The following is an 18,876-nucleotide window of genomic DNA, read 5'->3' as shown; positions in this document are numbered from 1 at the left end:
AGATAAGTGTCTTTTATTGGACAGCAACGATATGATCTATGATTCGAGTGAGTTGTTTCCCCCTGAAGCTCAGACAGGCTGCAGGAACACTGCAGGAGTGCAAGGCAAGCGCAACATGGTTATTTGAAAATAACAAGCAACGACGAGTCCTCCACTTTAAGTTGATCAGCTGTTTATAACTGTCAGTTGTCTGTCAATGTAATGTCTGCATCGATTTGAACTCTAATTAACATGAAACATGCAAACAAAAACTGTTATTTCAAAATTTGGGAACGTCAAAGGACGACACTGTGGCTGTAGTGTTGTCAAAATAGTAGTAGTATTTCAACTCAGCATGTTTCCTTAATTTCTGATGACATGTTATGGTCATTTTATGATTTATTACAGTAAATACATTACACATTTCTCCTTTAACCAGACCCAGGTCTTGCTAAAATGGTCCTTCAACTTTCCCTCCAGCTCATCCCACAACTGTGAAGAAAACAAGCATATAAAGCCATGGGGTTGTTATGAATACCTTGCCCCCCCCCCCACAAAACACTAAAATATTACAGCAAGCTGCAGCCTCCACGCGTTAAGAGATGGAGTAGCTTTCTTGTATTGCTCTTGGTTTCCCCTTTCCTCGTGTGGTTTATTATTCTTCTCTTTGGCCTGTGTCCCTGCCAGCTTTACAACTCCCTCACTCCTACACACCACTCGCCCTCAGTGAGGAGTTACAGTCAGGAGTGTGGGGCACGCTCTCTGCTGAGTCCCCCGTCTGCCATCTGCTCAGGAAGGAGATGGAGCCGGAGTTACCGCAGCCAAACCTTCATCACCTCGAATGAATGATTTCCATCTACTCACACTCATACCAATGCCATCTTTAGAGAAGTCGGCTTTTGATGATAAGCATGGCTTGCCTTATTTTTTTTGGCAGCGTTCCTGATGACTGCTCTGTCTTATGCCGAGGAGGCTCCCTGCTGCTGAGCACTGGAGCACCAGAGCATGAATTGAGCTTCTATTTTTCTCCCAATTAGTGTTTTCCTAAAAAGATCCATTTATAAAACATGGAAGGAAGGAGAATTCTAATCAACTTGTGAGGTTTAACCCGACTGTAATCTCGCGTAAACTGCAATCCAGAGCCAACACTTGCAAACAATTATACTGCTGGTACCCAGGGGCCCGATCTGATTGGTCTGTTTGCCTTGCGCTGTCTTGGGAGATCCTGTAGTAATTGAGTCGGCTCCCTGGCTGATGGCTTGTGAGCGGCTTTTATAGCTCCAGCGGTTCCAGCCCCTCTGTAGATGTGCGGCGTTATTAAAACCAGACCGCAAGTGGGACATTACATTAGGATATAATGCGCTGCACTGAAGCATACTGTGTGGTATCCCACTGTTCCCCAGCCGTCCCCGTCACTGTCCTGTGCAGACAGACGCCACTCCTGTAGCAGGCAGTTCTCCCTGCTGGCAGCCCTCCCAGAGCCTGCAGAAGTCATCCTGCTTCCCGCCACCCTCCTTCATTCCCTCAGAGCACCGCTCTGCCAAAGGGCCTGTTTGGCTCATGCTTTGGCTCAGATAAACAACAAAGATCAGGTCCAAAGATGCTTTCAGAAGGCACCTGGTATGGTGCTCTTGTTTCAATTTGCAGATCACTCTTACATCCCTCTAATAGAATCTAGATTTGATCTGTTGTGGCTTTAGTCGTATTATTAATGACTATGGAAACTGCTTACTTTATCCAGTAAGATATTTCCCTTCCAGCTTAATAAATTTTAATTTTAATGCACAATGTTGGAATGTCTAACCAATAGCATGTTTTCTTCTCTGTAGGTGACTGCGACAGATGCAGACGGCGGCTCCTTTGGCTCCATCACTTACTCCCTGGGCTCTGGCATTAACAGCGCTGCTCCCTCCCAGTTCACCATTGGCAAGGAGACCGGCCAGATCTGCACCGGCGCTGCACTAGACAGAGATCAGGGGCCGTCCAGCTTCGACTTTACTGTTACTGCAGTGGATGGGGTGAGCCACCGCGATCTGAAATCATGCTTAATATGAATCCATTGAGCCACAGAGTAATACCATAAACACAGCAGCCGTGCTTTTCATACAGACAGGAGAGCAGAGACATGGCCAACTGTGCAGAAAAACTTTGATTGGAGCAGCCAAGTAAAAAATAAAAGCTTGAATGGCTCTCCATGGCAGGCGCACTCAGAAGTTAGTGTATCCTGTTCCCTTTATGCCAAATAATACTTAAAAAATAAAAGGGTTAAAATGAAAGAAAATTACTGCAGCCATGTTAAAGCAATCAGATGGAGAAATGCCTCAACTGTCAGGCTGTAATATTTTAACAAGTTGGACTGCCGCCTCTCTCCTTTTTGCCACCTGGTCCAAATGAAAAGCCGTCACTGTATTTTCTGCAAATGAAAAGCCTATGAAACAGATTGTTTGGTTGCGGCGGGCCCTCTCGCCCTCCACGGGTCATGACATATTGCTCTCTCCCGAGGGAAGCTATCAATCTGTATCCCTGCACGAACCGGCTGGACTACATTTTAGAGACTATACATCGAAAATTTTAACAAGGTTTACTGCTGCTTTTTACTTGCACCATTAACGGGGCCTAAATCCTGCTTTCAGGTGTGTTTTTTCTGCTCACGATTTAATGTGTGAGAAGGTGTAACAAAAGAGCTTTGTGTTTCCTCTGCAGGGTGGACTGAGCTCAGTGGCCTATGTGAGGGTAGATCTGGTCGACATTAATGATAACAGACCCGCTTTCTACCCAGTCGCCTATGCTGTCAGTCTGAGCACACAGAGTGCCCCTGGAACATCTGTTGTCAGAGTGACGGCCTACGACCCGGACGCAGGCGACAATGGAAGAATTACTTATAAAACAATACCTGGAGGGGCCTCCCCATACTTTACTCTCAACAAAGACACAGGTAGACACAAGTACTCTTCCTGTTCCTGTATAAAGAACACTGTTTCTTCAAAATTTCAATTATTTAAGATGCTAATTGACCTCAAATTTCACCCATCCCTTTGTGCTCTGTGCTCCAATAACATTTGAGAACTGAGAATCAGTCAGCTTCTCCTTTCGTGTTTCCTGTACTTAGATATGTTATGTGCTACACTTGTCTATGTTGAAAAGAAAACCTAATATTTAAGATGGTTAAAGGACTTGTAGACTGGAGGACTTTTAAAAGTGACATATTTTGTCACATCTAAAGGTAATGTTAGCAAAATGTGAGCTAACTAGGTAGCTAAGGATTGTTGTGGATTAGCTAGATAGTTAGCTGTTGTTTTGCTAACATTAGCTAACGGATGTAACTAACTAGCTAATGATTAGTATAGATGAGCTAGTTGTTAAGCTAGCATTTTAGCTAATTTAACCCTTTAGACCCCAGTAGAATTCTAAAATGTTGCTGCAGTTCACTGAGAATCCTCACTTTAAGAAGAAACAACAGTAATGTTGCAGTAGGTGGTGTTTTTGGCAGCTTATGTGAAGAGAATAGCTGAATTCACATGTGGAAAAGTTGAACTCAGTCAGTCCCTCCTACTTACTCTTTTCATTGTACTTCTCCCTGAACAGCCTCAATATCCAGCAGTAAAAAGAGGGGAGGTCCCACTGTATACGAACAATGGAAAAAAATCATAGAGCTCAACATTAAGATGTATATTTCTGTTTATGGTTCCAGTAAAAAAGTACAGGACTTAGAAAAGGTCAATTTTACCTTACAATTCCATCACATTGTTGTCTTGTATGATTTATCAAGTGTGCTTGCCATGTTTGAACCTTGTCTGCGGGTTTGTTTTCGTAGGTGTGATCTCCCTGTCTCGGTCTGTCTACGGGAAGGCCAACTCTGTCATTCCCATGGTGATCTCTGCTCAGGATGGCGGCGGTCTGGTTGCCCTCGTTAATGCCAGAGTCAACATTAGTGTGGTGGCGGGGCTGGTGGCGCCACCTGTGTTTGAACAGACTCAGTACCACTTTACTGTATCAGAGGACGTCTTGCGGGGGACAGTTGTAGGCATCGTCCAGGCCAGTAGTAAAACAGGTGGGTTCCACAAACATGTGCCTTCTCTCACTCACTCACTAGCTGTGTTACATGGACCTTAATATTCCACAAATAATCACAATAACAACCTCTCTGGTTGGAAGAAATATATTTTTTTGGCACATTTTGGCTCGATGTGGGGGTAGATGATGTGTCTCTGATTAGTTTCTGGAAGGGACAGAGACATGGCTGTAAGAAAACAGGATTGGTCAGTAGCTGATAAAACTTTTCTCTTGGAAACATCTTCTTCTGTCTACTGGTGGCTGGCAAACTAGAAGCACTTCTTTTTTCTTCTTTTTTATATTTCTGGTAGATTAGACTCTTCATAAGGGCCAAAACCAGTGTGCACTTGTCCAAAAAGCTATATTCTGATTATTGGACATGTAAACACACATTTAATCCTAGCCTACAGTAGGATGCTTGGGCTTTGAAGTCAATTTGATTTAGTGACCAATGCCATGTGGTGCACACCAGCCCAAAAAGACTTTTTCTCAAAAGCTTGTGGAAGAAACATCAGTAAAACTTTGGATAATATTTTTTCAGTGTCACAACCTCAGGCAAAATGACCCTTTTCAATATCAGGATTTGATTCATTCAGTCCAATAACATTTGGAAAGTCTAGAACAGCTGCAAGATTAAATCAATTTATCTCCATTCAAGTTAGCAGAGGGCTGAAATGGAATTTAGCCGCTTGGCCAAAGGAAGTCTCTACTGCACTTGCTCTTTTGGCCGCACAATGTGGAAGCATATGCAGAAGATCATATGAGGACGGTGGCTTCATGTGCCGTTGAGGAGCTCTCGCAGAAATGAACAAAGGCCTGCCCCCAACGTTGTATCTAGTTCTCCTTAATACAGCCATGGTTTTTATCAGATCACTTTATTTAGCATCCAGGTAAACAGTTAAGTTGGAATTTCTAATCAGAATGATGATTTCAATCAGGTCAAAGAAATCTTGTCTTGTAAACACAGCAACTCACTCACTCAGTGAGTTCCACAGTCCATATTGAACAGTTGAATATACATTTATCAGTCTCATGCTGAACAGAGTTTCCCTTCACCACTTGTACAAATAGGCGCTGGGCCACTATACACACCTCACTCTGAAGTAACATCAATCAAAAATTCCATTTCACAACTTTGTTTATATATTCATTTTCTGAGTTTTTAGAGCTCTATTACAGTCATGAAATTTGAAAAATGACATGAGCACCTGAGTATACTGTTACTTTAAGTGCTTTTAGCGCAGCCTCCTGGGCCGTGGTGACGTGTCTCTGGTTTTTGTCATTGCTCTCTCTGTCCAGGTACTTCCAGAGACATCTCCTACACCATCAGCTCTGGTGACCCTGTGGGCTACTTTACAGTTGATCCTGACACCGGGTCCCTAAGGACCAGTCTGCCCCTAGATCATGAAACCCTGTCATCTCTTGATTTGGAGGTGCAGGCCCGTAGCGGTAACCCCCCCGCCTTTGGCCAGACCCGTGTCCACATTACCATCGCAGACATCAACGATAACCCGCCTGTCTTCCTGCCCTCATCCTCGGAGTCCCTGCTGCTGCCAGAGCACACAGAGATGGGCACAGTGGTGTATCGCATCCAAGCTGAGGACCGAGACTCTGGAGTCAATGGACAGCTCACCTTTGATCTTTCTTCTCCAAGTGGAATCCAGAGGACCTTCAGCATTGAGCGTAGCAGTGGGGAGATCAGACTGGTAGGGAGCCTCAACTACGAGATTGCCCCCCGTTATGACCTGCAGGTGGTTGCCAAGGACAGTGGAGTACCCCAGCTCAGCGCCACTTTCATGCTTGTGGTTCATGTTCAGGCAGAGAATGACCAGGGACCCGTGTTCGATACCCTCACCTACCGTGTGGAGCTGAAAGAAGGCACTCCGATAAACAAACGCTTCCTGCAGGTTAGAGCTCTGAACAGAGAAACCCCTGGCTCAGGATCCTCCACTCCCCTTGCCTATCACCTGCGTCCAGACGGAGATGCTGCAGGGTTCGGCATCATTGCAGACAGTGGCTGGCTGTTTGTGAAGAGTGCCCTCGACAGAGAAGTCAAGGACATGTATCTTCTGACAGTGCTGGCCAGCCAAGGTCATGGACAGCTGAAGAAGACGGGGAGCGCCACGGTGAGGATATCAGTGACCGATGAGAACGACAACTCCCCTCGCCTCACACAGGAGAGGGTCTTCATGGCTGTGAGAGAAAACCTGCCTGCAGGAACAGGCTTTGGTTACGTGTCGGCCACAGACCGAGACAGTGGTCCCAATGGACGCCTCAGCTATCGCTTCCTGCACCCGGACCGCCATTTCCAGATAAACTCCCACACAGGTTAATTGAAAATATATTGTACTGTGAATAATCACAGCAGCAGTCACAGCTGGTCTAACAGATTAGAGCCCTCCCTTAGTTTCTTTGGTTAGTTTTGTTCCATTCCTGGATGTCTATGGGATCATGATCATGTTATTTGATACCTCAGAGATTCAACAATTGAAACAAGATAACCTAATATTGCTGTTTACATAACTTCAGACTCCACCAAATACATAAAAAAGGTCAGTCTAAAGGTATTTCATGATTTCTGACTCAAGGCTGCTCAATTAATTGAAATATTAGCAGTATGTGCAAATGCAACATACAAATTGCAACTTTTTGATAAAGGAAAAAGATGTGACAAAACAGCATTATAATGAAGTACTGTAGTGTTGCAGAGGTGCCCTTGCCTACAAATCTTGTTCCTAAGAAAATTTTGTTGTTCGGTACAGATCCGAACAAATGTCACATCATCACGCCTCCAACATTGAAAACCCCTGGATTAGAGTGTAAAAAATTGGGATTGCTCAGGTTTACTTAATTAGAAAATCAAAGGAAATCCATCTATTTATGCAAAATCCGCATCTGTAAAGATGTTGCAGGGAGAGATGCTTAAAGAACAGAGCAGGCATGAATGAAAAAAGCAGTTAGCTAAATGTAATGTCACGCTTTAATAACGCTGCTGTTGACAGAGGAGCTAGCACAAGAACAGAAAGGCTGCACTGCTGATATTAATTATTGAATTATGGATTTCCTTTAGATCAGTGGTTCTCAACTTGGGGGTCAGGGGATAATTTGCAGATGGTTGTGAAGAATGAAAAAAAAAAGGCATATTGTGGCAAGCAACATTGAATTAGAACCAGGAAGCAACTCTCAGTAACATCAACCCATAAAAGATATTCAACAAAAGTAGCACACACTCAAATACATGTCAAATATACCTGGCATCAACTAATGTAACAGACACTTCACAAAGGAGAAAAAAAACAACGCTACTGCTGCAGCGTCCGCCTTTGAAATTTCTATTCTGGTCCATAACTTGTGTTATTGTTTGTCTTTTTCACCTTAATTAGTGTTCAAATCGATGCTGGATGTTCACTGAATGTGTAAGTGTCTGTTTATAAGATGTAAGAAATCATTAATAATCTTTTAGAAGGAGCTGATGTTTCTAACTTTTGAACTGAGCAATAGGTTAATGGAGTCTGGCAGGCAGTCACTGAACTCAAACTTCAGATTGTGTATTTTCAAAGCAGTGGGCTCTTGTTTTCAAGATAAGCAGCTCAACTTTACATCGATAGATGATTAACTGACTAGTCCAGCATGAGATATAATGAGATGAGGAGATATAAGGGCTGTATTTTAGAGTGGTAAATGGTTTTTACATTACCACACATATAAATGTCAGTTTTATACAATAATTCCTGAACAGTCACGGAAAGAGGGGGGTCACAAACATCACCCTGATTTTTCTGAGCAACATGAAAAGGTTTAGAACCACTGTTCTAGATTATGTGAAATATGCAGCATACCTGACCTGCAAATTCAGAATGATCAGTTTAATATGCTAATATGTTTTTCTTTAGATTAAACTAAAACTAAACTGAAATAACAGAACATGTCATTCTTTCAGAGACCCATCGATGTGAAAAATAAGCTACCATGATTTCACATAAAGCATTTTTTATAATCTGACTTCAAAAATTAAAATTATTTCTGACAAAAAAAAAAAAGATAAAACTCAATCACTGTTTAGTCAACTCACTGAGTCATCTGTAAAAGATGAGAGAGTACAGTTGCCTCGTCCCCACCGTCATAAATTAGTCAGATGATGGTGACAGCAGCACTAAGCGTCTTGCTGGGCTCTAATTGGCCTGCTGAGCCTGTTAGTCTGTGGGTGGAGACACAGACTCTGAGTTGTGATCACTTTCTGGCTGAGTTATGCGTCCCTACAGCATCTGCCAACCTTCCAAAATTCCTCTGTTGATGTGTGTGTGTGTGTACACGTCCATCTGCACACTGTGGATGTCTATTACTGGTGTGTCATTGATCAAAGTCTGCTGCCTCTTAAGTCTCTCATCATTATTCCAGTGCTCTGGCCGGGTGCCGTGGCATAAAATCCCTCTCATCCACCCCCTTCTCTCCCCAGGTGAGATCAGTACAAGGACTGTTCTGGACAGAGAGCAGCAGTCGAGCTACCAGCTGGTGGTGGTGGTTCAAGACGGAGGTTCGCCCTCCCGCAGCGCCACAGGCACAGCCTTCATCACAGTCCTGGATGACAACGACAATGACCCCGCTTTCACTCACAGCCATTCTGGAAAAAACCTCATCATACAGGTGAAGATGAGAAACACAGACAGGCAGACAGTGAAATGTGTTTGATATCTTAATTGACATCTATTTGATTTTTTTAATCTGTAGGTGACAGAAGGTCAGTCCTCGGGGGTTTTACTGGGCACCCTGCAGGCCAAAGATCCTGATGAAGGAGAGAACGGCACTGTATTCTACTCCTTGTCAGGTACACTACCTGCAGGAAATAAAGAGAGTACTTATCTGTGCAAAATAACTATCAAAGGAATAAAAGGAATGCAGAGAATAGTGCATATTAGGACAACTTTAAAGGTCCAGTGTGTAAGATTTAGGGGACTCTATTGGCAGACTGTGGCAGAAATGGAATATATTTATAAGTAAGTTTTCATTAGTGAATAATCATCTGAAAATAAGAATTGTTGTGTTTTTGTTACCTTAGAATGAGCCATTTATATCTATAGAGGGTGCAAGTCCTTTCCCAGAGATCACCATGTTGCACCACCATGTTTCTACAGTACGCCAGAACAAACAAACCACATACTGGTTCTAGTAAGAGCCCATAGTGTTTTTTCATAGGTTTCACAAGTTTCTCTCAAGGCTCATTTATGCATGAAAATGCATTGTAGATACGTTCGTTTCAAACAGTGTAACCGTCACTGCACACAATTCAGAAATGTGCTCAAATACGAAATGGACACAGAGAATGGACTAAAGCATAAATGAGCCATTAGACAGTTGGAAGGGCAGGGTGAGATGAGCGGTATTCAGTTGGTTGCAGTCTGCAAACTCACGCCTAGATGCCACTACATCCTACACACTGGTCCTTTATGGGCAATCTGAAAGAAAGAAGAAAGTATTTTCCATGGTCGTGGTATAAGCACATTATTTTAGGATTATTTGTTTTTTTTGTTTGTTTGTTTTATTCTTTTGTTTTTATTGATTTTATGCTCAGGAGAAAGTTATTTTACAAAGCTTTACATATATTGGTTGGATAAAGAGAATAAAGATTTGAACGAAAAATGGTCAGATGCTTAAGAAAGTTTGCTGCATATATTCTTTAATTTCATTTCATTATGTATTTTCCAATTTTGTATGCCAGCTATTTCAGTTTGTTTTACTTTTTTATTTTTAGAGTAAAGCACGCTGTAATGGTGTTTCGACAAGTACCATTATAAATGATCATTATTGGTATCTGTGTGCAAATACTGTAAACATATGACACCATGGTTCAGTCAGTTAGTAACATCCATCGTTAATGTCTAAAAATAGTTTAGATTTACTGCTGACAAAAAGCTGTATTTGTGCATTTTGCTCTCCCACGTACATCATATCCAATTAAAGTTTGGACCCTTTTGTCTTTCGCAGGTCCCAGAGCGGAGCGTTTCTCTTTGAACCCAAACACTGGGGAGCTGCGTTCATCATCCCCTCTCAGTCACTCAGAGCGGGCTGAGTACACTGTGACGGTGACAGCCACTGACAGAGGACTGCCCCCTCGCAGCACCTCCTGCTCCCTCACTATTCAGGTCAGACTCTGATTGGAGCGCGGCCAGCACAAACACCCTCACCGTTCACCTATTTAATATCAAAGAATAGAGAGCGCTGAGAGGATCCATGTCTCTGGGCCCCTTAGACGAGCTGCAGACATATCAGCCTCACTTCTGACAAGCCTCCCCTCCCATCCCCTCCCTTTTCTTCCCCTGTGACTTTTCAAAAGGGAAATTTCTATCTGAAATGGAAAAGTGGGTCTGAATCAAATACTCCCAGCTGGCTCGTGATGAGGGCCAGCTGTAGACTGCTCTGATCAAGGTCATACTCAATGACTTCAACACTTTTTTAATACAGTAGCCCTTTTTGCAATGAGCGGCAGGGCCGTACACTCACGTAAAACACAGCGTTGAAGGTAATTCAGTTAATATTTAATGTAGAACAGAAAGTGGACACAATGGAAGAACACTGGAAGGAACGTAGATTTATAGGTTCCAGGAAAATAGAGTTGCCATATAAACAGCTCCACTAAGTGCCAGTTCAGTTTTTCCTCCTCTCCAAAAACAAAAAAATGAAAGTCATAATTATTAGTTAATTGGATTAAACAGTGCAGTGTTGTTCTTGCCCGATGACGCATTTCTGTAATTTCCTTTAATCATCTTTTCAGACTGATTTTTATAAATCCATCAATGATAGGATGGGACTATACCAATTTATTTCTGGAACACTCTTTTTCCATCTAATATGGAACCAATTTACAGCTTGTCATGTAAGATTTCACAACAAACACAGCATACTTTTTTGAGTGCCTACTTACTGTGGGAACTCTGTTCAAGGCTGCAGTGCAGGCTTGGTAAATAAATGATTATATGTAAACGATTATATGTAATGAGAGTACATAATTAGGATACTAAAAAGGTAACTATTTCATTACAGTTACATAAAAACTGAACAACAGAAAAATCAGATTACAGATTCATTTAGCAAAATTTATTATTATTAGCAGGATTACAATTTAGCTCTGCCTTCAGTTGTGAAAAAACTGTCATCATTCGATCTAAACATCTAATTTAAGGAAACATTTACGTGTCGGACGAGCCGCTAAGGTTAGCTACACAGAACAGCCATTAACATTAGCATTACAGACCAGCTGTTAACATCATCTACACAGACCAAAGAAAACCAGGTAGGAAGGTAGCTGTCAATATTACTACTTCTACTGAAAAATAGACTGTAGCTGGACTGTGCGTGGTGAAGCTGGTGACTCCAAAATGACAGTTATGACAGTTTACTTGAAGTTTGAGTGTGAAGTGAGAAAAACATAGTAATTACATAACAGCTGCTAAAGGAAGGAATGGCTGGACATACAGTTACTAAAGCTACAACAAACATAAAGCCAAAGAACATTATATTAGGCTAAACCATTTTACCATATTTTGTATTGAGGTAATCCAAAAGTAATGAAATGTAATCAAGTTACATAACTAAAATATTTTGATAATTCTGTTATGCTGCTGACTACATTTATTATAAGATAATTGGAAATTGTATCAGTATAAATTTTAATAGCAACCCTCTCAACCCTGCTGCAGTGCTAAGTATCAATTACTGAGTGTCTCAGTAATGTTGCTGAAAATTTGATCAGCACAACGTCCGTTACAGCTGTTTAAATTTTCTCAGTCCAGGCTTGTTTCAAAGAACAGAATATATTTTATTAAAACAATGTGTCATGTGTTACTTATGGTGCTCTTTTCATACAAAGGAGAGGAGTAACATTGTTTTAGTCTTTGAAGACACTTGAACTGCTCATCAAAGGAAGTGTAAAGCTACACACAACACCGAAATCTGTCCCAGTGCTAAATTCATACCTTGTCACCATTTCCTCCTCTGATTGTGTTACTTTTATCGTCCATTATTTTATTATTTTTCCTGGCAGCGACATGAGAATCAGATTAAGTGTTATTAAGCTTAGCAGGCGTGTTATTCAAGTCTATAAAAACCTCTTGTAACTGGTTTCATTTATTCCCAGTGTGCACATACAGTACACGTGTGTGGATCGTACAAAATCTGTTTCTGCTTTGCCCAAAATCCGTGAAATATTTTCATTTTTTGTATTGACAGTTGTAAACTTAAGCTGCTGCCAGAAATCTAAGTGAAGCATTAGCTCCACAGTCATGTTGCTCTGTCCTCAAATACTCCACATCTTGTACCTCTGTCTTGAAATGCTCTCCTACATGTTCATTGCAGGTTCTCAGCACCAACAGGCCCACTTCTAATTCGCTCTCCATATCCTTCAATTCTGTGGAGGAGGCCAAGCCTGGCTCTGTCATTGGCTCAGTCCGTCTCCGTGACAGAGAGACCTCAGAGGAAGGAGAGGTGACCTACACGGTGGTGGGGGGTACTGATCGAGATGGGACCTTTGTTGTGGACCGTCTGACCGGAGATGTGTACCTGGCTCGTCCTCTTGACTATGAGCGAGATGCACGCTACACCCTGCACATTGAGGTTGATGACTTCTCTCAGGCGCCCCCCAGCAGCACCCTAGTCCACCTGGACATTGACATAGAGGACAGCAATGACCACGCCCCTCAGTTCCCTGAGGATCCTGTCACTATTGTCATCTCGGAGAACATGGAACCTGGCTCCTCTGTCTACACTTTCCAGGCCACAGATAAGGATGGCAGTGGGCCCAACAGTGAGCTGAGGTACTCCATTCTCCACCAGTGGCCAAACACCCCCGCCCTACTGACCCTCGACCCCTCCACCGGGGTTCTGTCACTGGGCCAGGAGCTGGACCACGAGGTCACCTCCAACCTGATCCTGGTGGTAAAGGCGACAGACTCAGCCCTCGATGCCAGCCAGAGGCGCTGGGGTTCTGTCACGGCGAGGGTGTATGTAACTGATGAGAACGACAATCCACCGGTGTTTAGCTCGCCAACAGCTGTCAGTGTGATGGAAGACCAGCCAGTGGGCTTCGTGGTGCTGTATGTCATGGCCAGAGATGCAGACCAGGGGGAGAATGGCAGAGTGACCTACAGCATCCAGTCTGGCAACACTGGAGGAACATTCAACCTCAATCCAAACACTGGTAAGTCCAACCCAGTGCCAATGGTAGAGTGTACTTTATGTTGCAACTCTGAATGCAGATCTCATTAAAACGTAGGGTGGGTTACTTTATGCTGATTACAAGGTTCATCATTAGAGGTAGGTGACTGTTAAACCAAACTCTAAAAGCAGGTGTTTTATGGTAGGGCCATATTTTTCCACAGTCAAAGCTTCCACCATCACTAAGACTCTTCTCTGATTCACTTTGATCTACTGGCACATTCAACACAGGTCATTTACTCGGTAAAATCATCAACTAACCTGTGATGAAGTGTTCGCCACAGACAGACATATGCTACACTTATTGACTGGACCAGCACTACAGCGCTTTTTTTCACTAGACAAACTTTTACTATGAGTAGAGAGAAGTAGAAAACAGGTTGGTTTTAGCTCCACTTCCTTTGTTACTTTATGCTGTTTACAATGTTCAGTATAAGATGTAGGTCAGCTCAATTTAGATGACTTATTCACGTCAAAGTACCCTCTACTCCCAGCGGTCTTTCGAGTGGGCAGACCCCATTCTAAAAGCAGGTGTTTTATGGTAGGGTCATATTTTTTCACAGTAAAAACTTTAGTTACACCATCACTAAGACTCTTTTCTGATTCACGTGGCACATGCATTGACTGGTCCGGCACTACAGCGCTTGTTTTCACTAGGCAAAAGTGACATATGCAGTTTATACCACTTAGCAGGATAGATATGGGGTGGCATAAATAAAACATTAAAATGTGTTAAATGTTTTTTTTTCCAATTATATCATTTATTTCAAAATCATTTATTGGGTGTGTGCAAATTCTTTGTTCCACAAAGTAAGGGCGTAGAAATCGGGATGGTGGATAGTTTTGATGCAGTTCTGACTCACATGCCCAACAATTAATGTTGGCTTTTAACCATAACTACAGTCTTACTAACCAAAACCATACTGTAGTTGCCATATGCAGATTTTGCAGAAATATGTCATTTAAGAAATGATGTCATTGAAGATAATTTGGTGTTTTGCTGAATCATCCATGCTCTGTCTGGTGACAGTGTTGCTAGTTGTACATCTGAGAGAAATATCAGAAAATCCTGATATTCTGGATAAGTAATTTTCTTCTCACTGTGTATTCATTTCGACTTGTGGAATGTTTTTGCTTGTCCGCAAACAGTCAGTCCTCTTGGAAGCAGGGAGGCATACATATAACACATGTTAGCATCAGATATCAGCACTTTCAGTTGTTTACATATTTCACCAGACCCACTCCTTTTTGCTCCTGTTTCTTTATACTGTGAATAATAAAGCTTATGGAATTTCTCAATATCAGCTAAACTGTTAACAATACATTTATATGGAAACACTTTTCTTAACCTATCTAAAAACATGCTGAAACTGTGAAACAAATATTTTACTCCCTTGAAACAAAAAAATTCTTACAGCAGCCCACGATATGCCTCAGTCATTATAAACTGCTGCTTCTTTTTATTTGAACTTTTTCACTCAGAGAACTTTTAACAGAATTTTTGATTGGTCAACACTGTGACCAGCATGTGTCATGTGACTCACATGACACATGCTGCTCATATATGCTACTCATGACACATCTTTCTTTACATCATGTCACTCAAAGTTTAATTAAGTATTTATGCGATAGTTTGGGTTAATAGATTGTACTGGATTATACTTTTTTTAATCGGACCAGTACCATATATTGGATTGGCACATCCATACTAAACTTTCAGCTTTCCCTGTATCTTAATATTCTCAGCACCTGTTGGAAATCCCAACACATATCCCTTCCTCAAGTTTAAGCATCTGTTCACCTTTGTTTTGGGCTTCTTGTGGACTTCATAAGTATACGTGCCACCTCTAAATTTATTTTGCGTTGCATGTGTACTCACCTTTCCAAGTACCATCCACACAGCCCCCCTCCACAGTCACCCTACCTCTCCCTTTCTTGTAATACTCTGCTCACATCTAAGTACAGCACAACTCTTGCTTCACCTTTCATGACTTATTTCTCTTAGTTGGAGGCCAGACAGACGGAGCAGCCTGCCAGATATTTAATACACACACTTACACAAGCATGCACACACACACACACACACACACACACACACACACACACACAACCCATCATCTGTTATTGTGGATCTATTCCCATGAAAGACCAAAGAACCTCCTGCTCGGGCTTCTGGGAACCATTAGAGAGGGGATCAGTTACGCGTGTTTATGTGTACGCACGTGTGTGTGTGTGTGTAGGCATGCACATGTGTGTTTGTGTGCTTGCATGAGACTCTGTCACTTAGTCAGCGCTGACCTTGGGCTATTTGGTCCTGTGGGCTTTGTTGTGGTGTTTGAGACACGTGTCAACGGAGGCTCCGCCTTCGCTTTCAAGTCGCCAAGCAGGATGCCCCCTGGAGCAGCTTGGGGATGGAAACATTCAGGCTCTGTCATGCATGTCACTTCTGCTTCAGCCCAGTGTGGGCGCTCACCTTGAAGTGTTTTCATGCACGCTGGTTATTTGTTAGAACGATGACAGAGTTAATCCTCTGAGCACCTGGTTTGCTCCTGTTGTGGGGTCAATGACCGTGGACCTGTGACCATATCCACACACTCCGTTTTCATTACTTTGGCTTCACAGTTAACCACAATAGAGGGAACTGCCAGGCTATTACTAGGAATATATAAAGTCACACAGAGAGACACATTCTCATCACTCATTGTCTGAAGGGAGGTCATTAATTTCACTCTGGGAGGGAAGGGAGAGAGCTCTGCTGATATGGTGAATTGCTTCTTTGCAAAGACAACACCATTCAGGGATTAACACATCACTTGTTGATAAATGACTTCTGCACATAAGACAAGAGAGATGTGTTTGTTGTCTGAGCAACCTCAGCTAACCCTCACACTGCGGTCCAAAGTGTTGGTGCCACAAACCTGTCATACACACAGAAGAGTAAAGGTCCTAACTGGAACCAAAAATGGTTCTTTAGGGTGATGCCTTAGAGGAGCCATTTTTGTTCCATAAAGAACCTTTTACCAAGAGTTTCTTTAAAAAAGAACCATCAAAAACAATTCTTTAGGGACCATGTAGCAAAGAACTTTGGTAAAATTAGGTTATTTTTATGAAAGTCATTTGTGGATCTTAGCTGGTTCAGTGAAGAACCCACTTCAATTCATCTTACAATAAATGTTCATGCTAGGCCACAACCTTGTGTCTGTGAGGTTAAAGGTGCTAAACACTGTGGCACCATTTACTTCATTCAAATAGGATTATTACAGCCTAAAATGTCTGATTTCACAGCAGCTTTTCTAAAAAATTGCAATCCATTATGCAATGTTTTAGACATTTTTTTTTGCCATGAAATTGCAGGAGCATGCATGTTTTTTGGTATAATTCATTAAATTTGAAGGTAACTTCTTTCAGGGACCATAAAACCACAGTCTGTGTTCTACAGGTAGTAACCTTACCAAAAAGGGTCAGGGTTACAAAATTCTAACAAAATCTGCCCCATTTGTAAATGAAAAAGTGCACCTTGGGGGTATTCCACATAGAACAAAATATTCTTGGACCTCAAATTCAAAAGCAACAAGCACAAAATTATGAGATGTAAAAGTGCACACAGTATTAATAAATGTCAATAACAGTGACAGTGTTCTTTTCAGTACCTGTGACAAAAAAATAATCGAGGCATACATGTGTGATGTTTGCGTGGGGAACTGCTATGATTAGTTAAACTTGCAGGAAGTTACATTTATTGGTCCAGTTTGCGGAAAAGTTGTGGTGATTGGACAAAATTTCAAACACTGTGCAGATTTCATGGAAATTGGTTGAACGTGTGTGAATTACTGTGATCGCAACGTCTCAACTTTCTGGACAGACTGACAAAGTAAGTCCAATAGCCAAACACAAACACAAAAGAGCTCTAAAACTTCAAAATAACTTGTGGATCCAAACCAAAAATCAAGACACACTGAAGGCATTTGCAAGCTCTTGTGACACATTGTTATACATGCAGTCTTATACATATAAATGCCACATTCCCACCAACAGATAACTAAAGTAAAATGAAGAATCTTTTCTACTTTAAAGAACTGCATAAAGTACACGAGAACCCCCTAAAAAAAGAGGTTGTTCAATTGGTGATGGCTGTTTGTAGAACCAATGACCCATTTATGAACCATTACATTTCTGAGAGTAGGTTCAAGATGTTGGAATTGAGGACATCCAAAATAAAAACTTTCCAGTTTCCCACTGTCTTTTTTTCCCTACCCATGTGTTATCAGTGACCAGGGATATGGGAGGATCACAGTGGAGTCAAACATGGTGAAAATATTCCAGCCTGTAATTCCTCCCAGATTAAAGTCTTAGGGGCAAGTTATCTCAGTCCTAGCAAGATACAAAGCAAAAACACGCTCAAAAAAAAGTTCAAACCAAAACAGGCTCTCTTTAACAGTTGCAGCTCATTTTAAAGCATGAAATTGAAATTGAATCAATGCAAGCTCTACCCTCTCAGGGCAGGATAATGAAAAGGCAAGGGTGCCCCTAATTTCTACGGAGCACGGCAGGCCTGGCTGTTGCGTGTCTAGAGTGTGTGTTTACTGCTTCTCTCTCGATGGCTGCGGCGTTCTCCAATGGAAAATCTCGTAAACTGTGGCCAGACCGCTGGGCTGTTGCAGCAGTGGTGGTGGTAGCACTCAGGTAGGCAGAGCTGTGTGTGTGGAGCAGATTAGCTCTGATTTGGCCCTCACACGGCAACTTTTCACACTTGCTTTTTAAATCACTCGACTACACACAAGCATTGAGAGTGGCATGTTTTATTGCCTTTGATAGCAAGCTTTCATACTGTAGTTGTCGTGTGTAACTGCCTCTGTGAAACAGGGTGTAATAAAGTACAACCACACACACACACACACTTACAGGAAATCTCTCCTCACATTTCACCCCTGATTCATCTCCCCGCAGGCTCTCTGTCTATTTTCAAACCTCTGGACCGTGAGGAGCAGGACGTCTTTAACCTCACAATAATCGCTGAGGATCATGGGATACCCCAGCACTCGTCCAGCCAGCTGCTGTGTGTCCATGTGATTGATGTTAACGATGAAGTGCCCTGGTTTGAGGAGAGCCTGTACGAAGCCCAAATCTCTGAGAACCGGCCGCCAGGAACAAGCGTGTTGACAGTGTCCGCGTCTGACCTGGACCAAGGTGAGACACACAATGTGTACTGAGGTAGATACTACAGCTTTGGTATATGTAGTTCACATCTGTTATTTAAAGCTACTATGAGGAGTTTTTAACTGGTTATGAGCCAGTCTCAATTTAATAATGATGCCTTTGTACATCCTACAAATAAAGATAAAATGAGCCAGTGTTTACATTTTTGCAGCCAAAGTTACAGTGAGTCATTCAATAACTGGTTAAAGGAAGAGGAAGGTGATTTTTATTTAGATAATTTTAATTTTGACATTATATTTTCTGGATATTGTGGTGGAAACACTACCGCTTCTGTCCACAGTGGCTTCAAAATTCAACAAAATCTGAAAGTTCCTTGTTGTAGCTTTGAGTAAAAGCGCCAAAGTCACGCTGTAAAAATTAAAGCCGATATTATGGGTCTGAAATGGTCCTATCACAGTCATATCAGTCTCTGTTGGTATC

General features: G+C 42.1%; 1 protein-coding gene across 1 annotated transcript in view; it reads left to right on the top strand.

Annotated features, from left to right (window-relative positions):
• LOC146328370 (protocadherin-16-like) overlaps nt 1-18,876 on the top strand; it is a 123,956-nt gene that overhangs the window by 90,190 nt on the left and 14,890 nt on the right. Inside the window, exons 3-11 of the mRNA XM_084717379.1 lie at nt 1,809-1,997; nt 2,683-2,914; nt 3,794-4,030; nt 5,332-6,360; nt 8,489-8,676; nt 8,761-8,857; nt 10,015-10,172; nt 12,382-13,222; nt 18,187-18,426. Of these exons, the coding sequence (XP_084573505.1) occupies nt 1,809-1,997; nt 2,683-2,914; nt 3,794-4,030; nt 5,332-6,360; nt 8,489-8,676; nt 8,761-8,857; nt 10,015-10,172; nt 12,382-13,222; nt 18,187-18,426 (3,211 nt within the window). The remainder of the gene's footprint in view (nt 1-1,808; nt 1,998-2,682; nt 2,915-3,793; nt 4,031-5,331; nt 6,361-8,488; nt 8,677-8,760; nt 8,858-10,014; nt 10,173-12,381; nt 13,223-18,186; nt 18,427-18,876) is intronic.

The sequence above is a fragment of the Lutjanus erythropterus genome, chromosome 4 (assembly GCF_056507025.1).
Source record: "Lutjanus erythropterus isolate fLutEry1 chromosome 4, fLutEry1.hap2, whole genome shotgun sequence".
Taxonomy (NCBI): Eukaryota; Metazoa; Chordata; class Actinopteri; order Lutjaniformes; family Lutjanidae; genus Lutjanus; species Lutjanus erythropterus.
The sequence above is the reverse complement of the archived record's forward strand: the minus strand, read 5'-3'. Positions and strand labels throughout refer to the sequence as shown.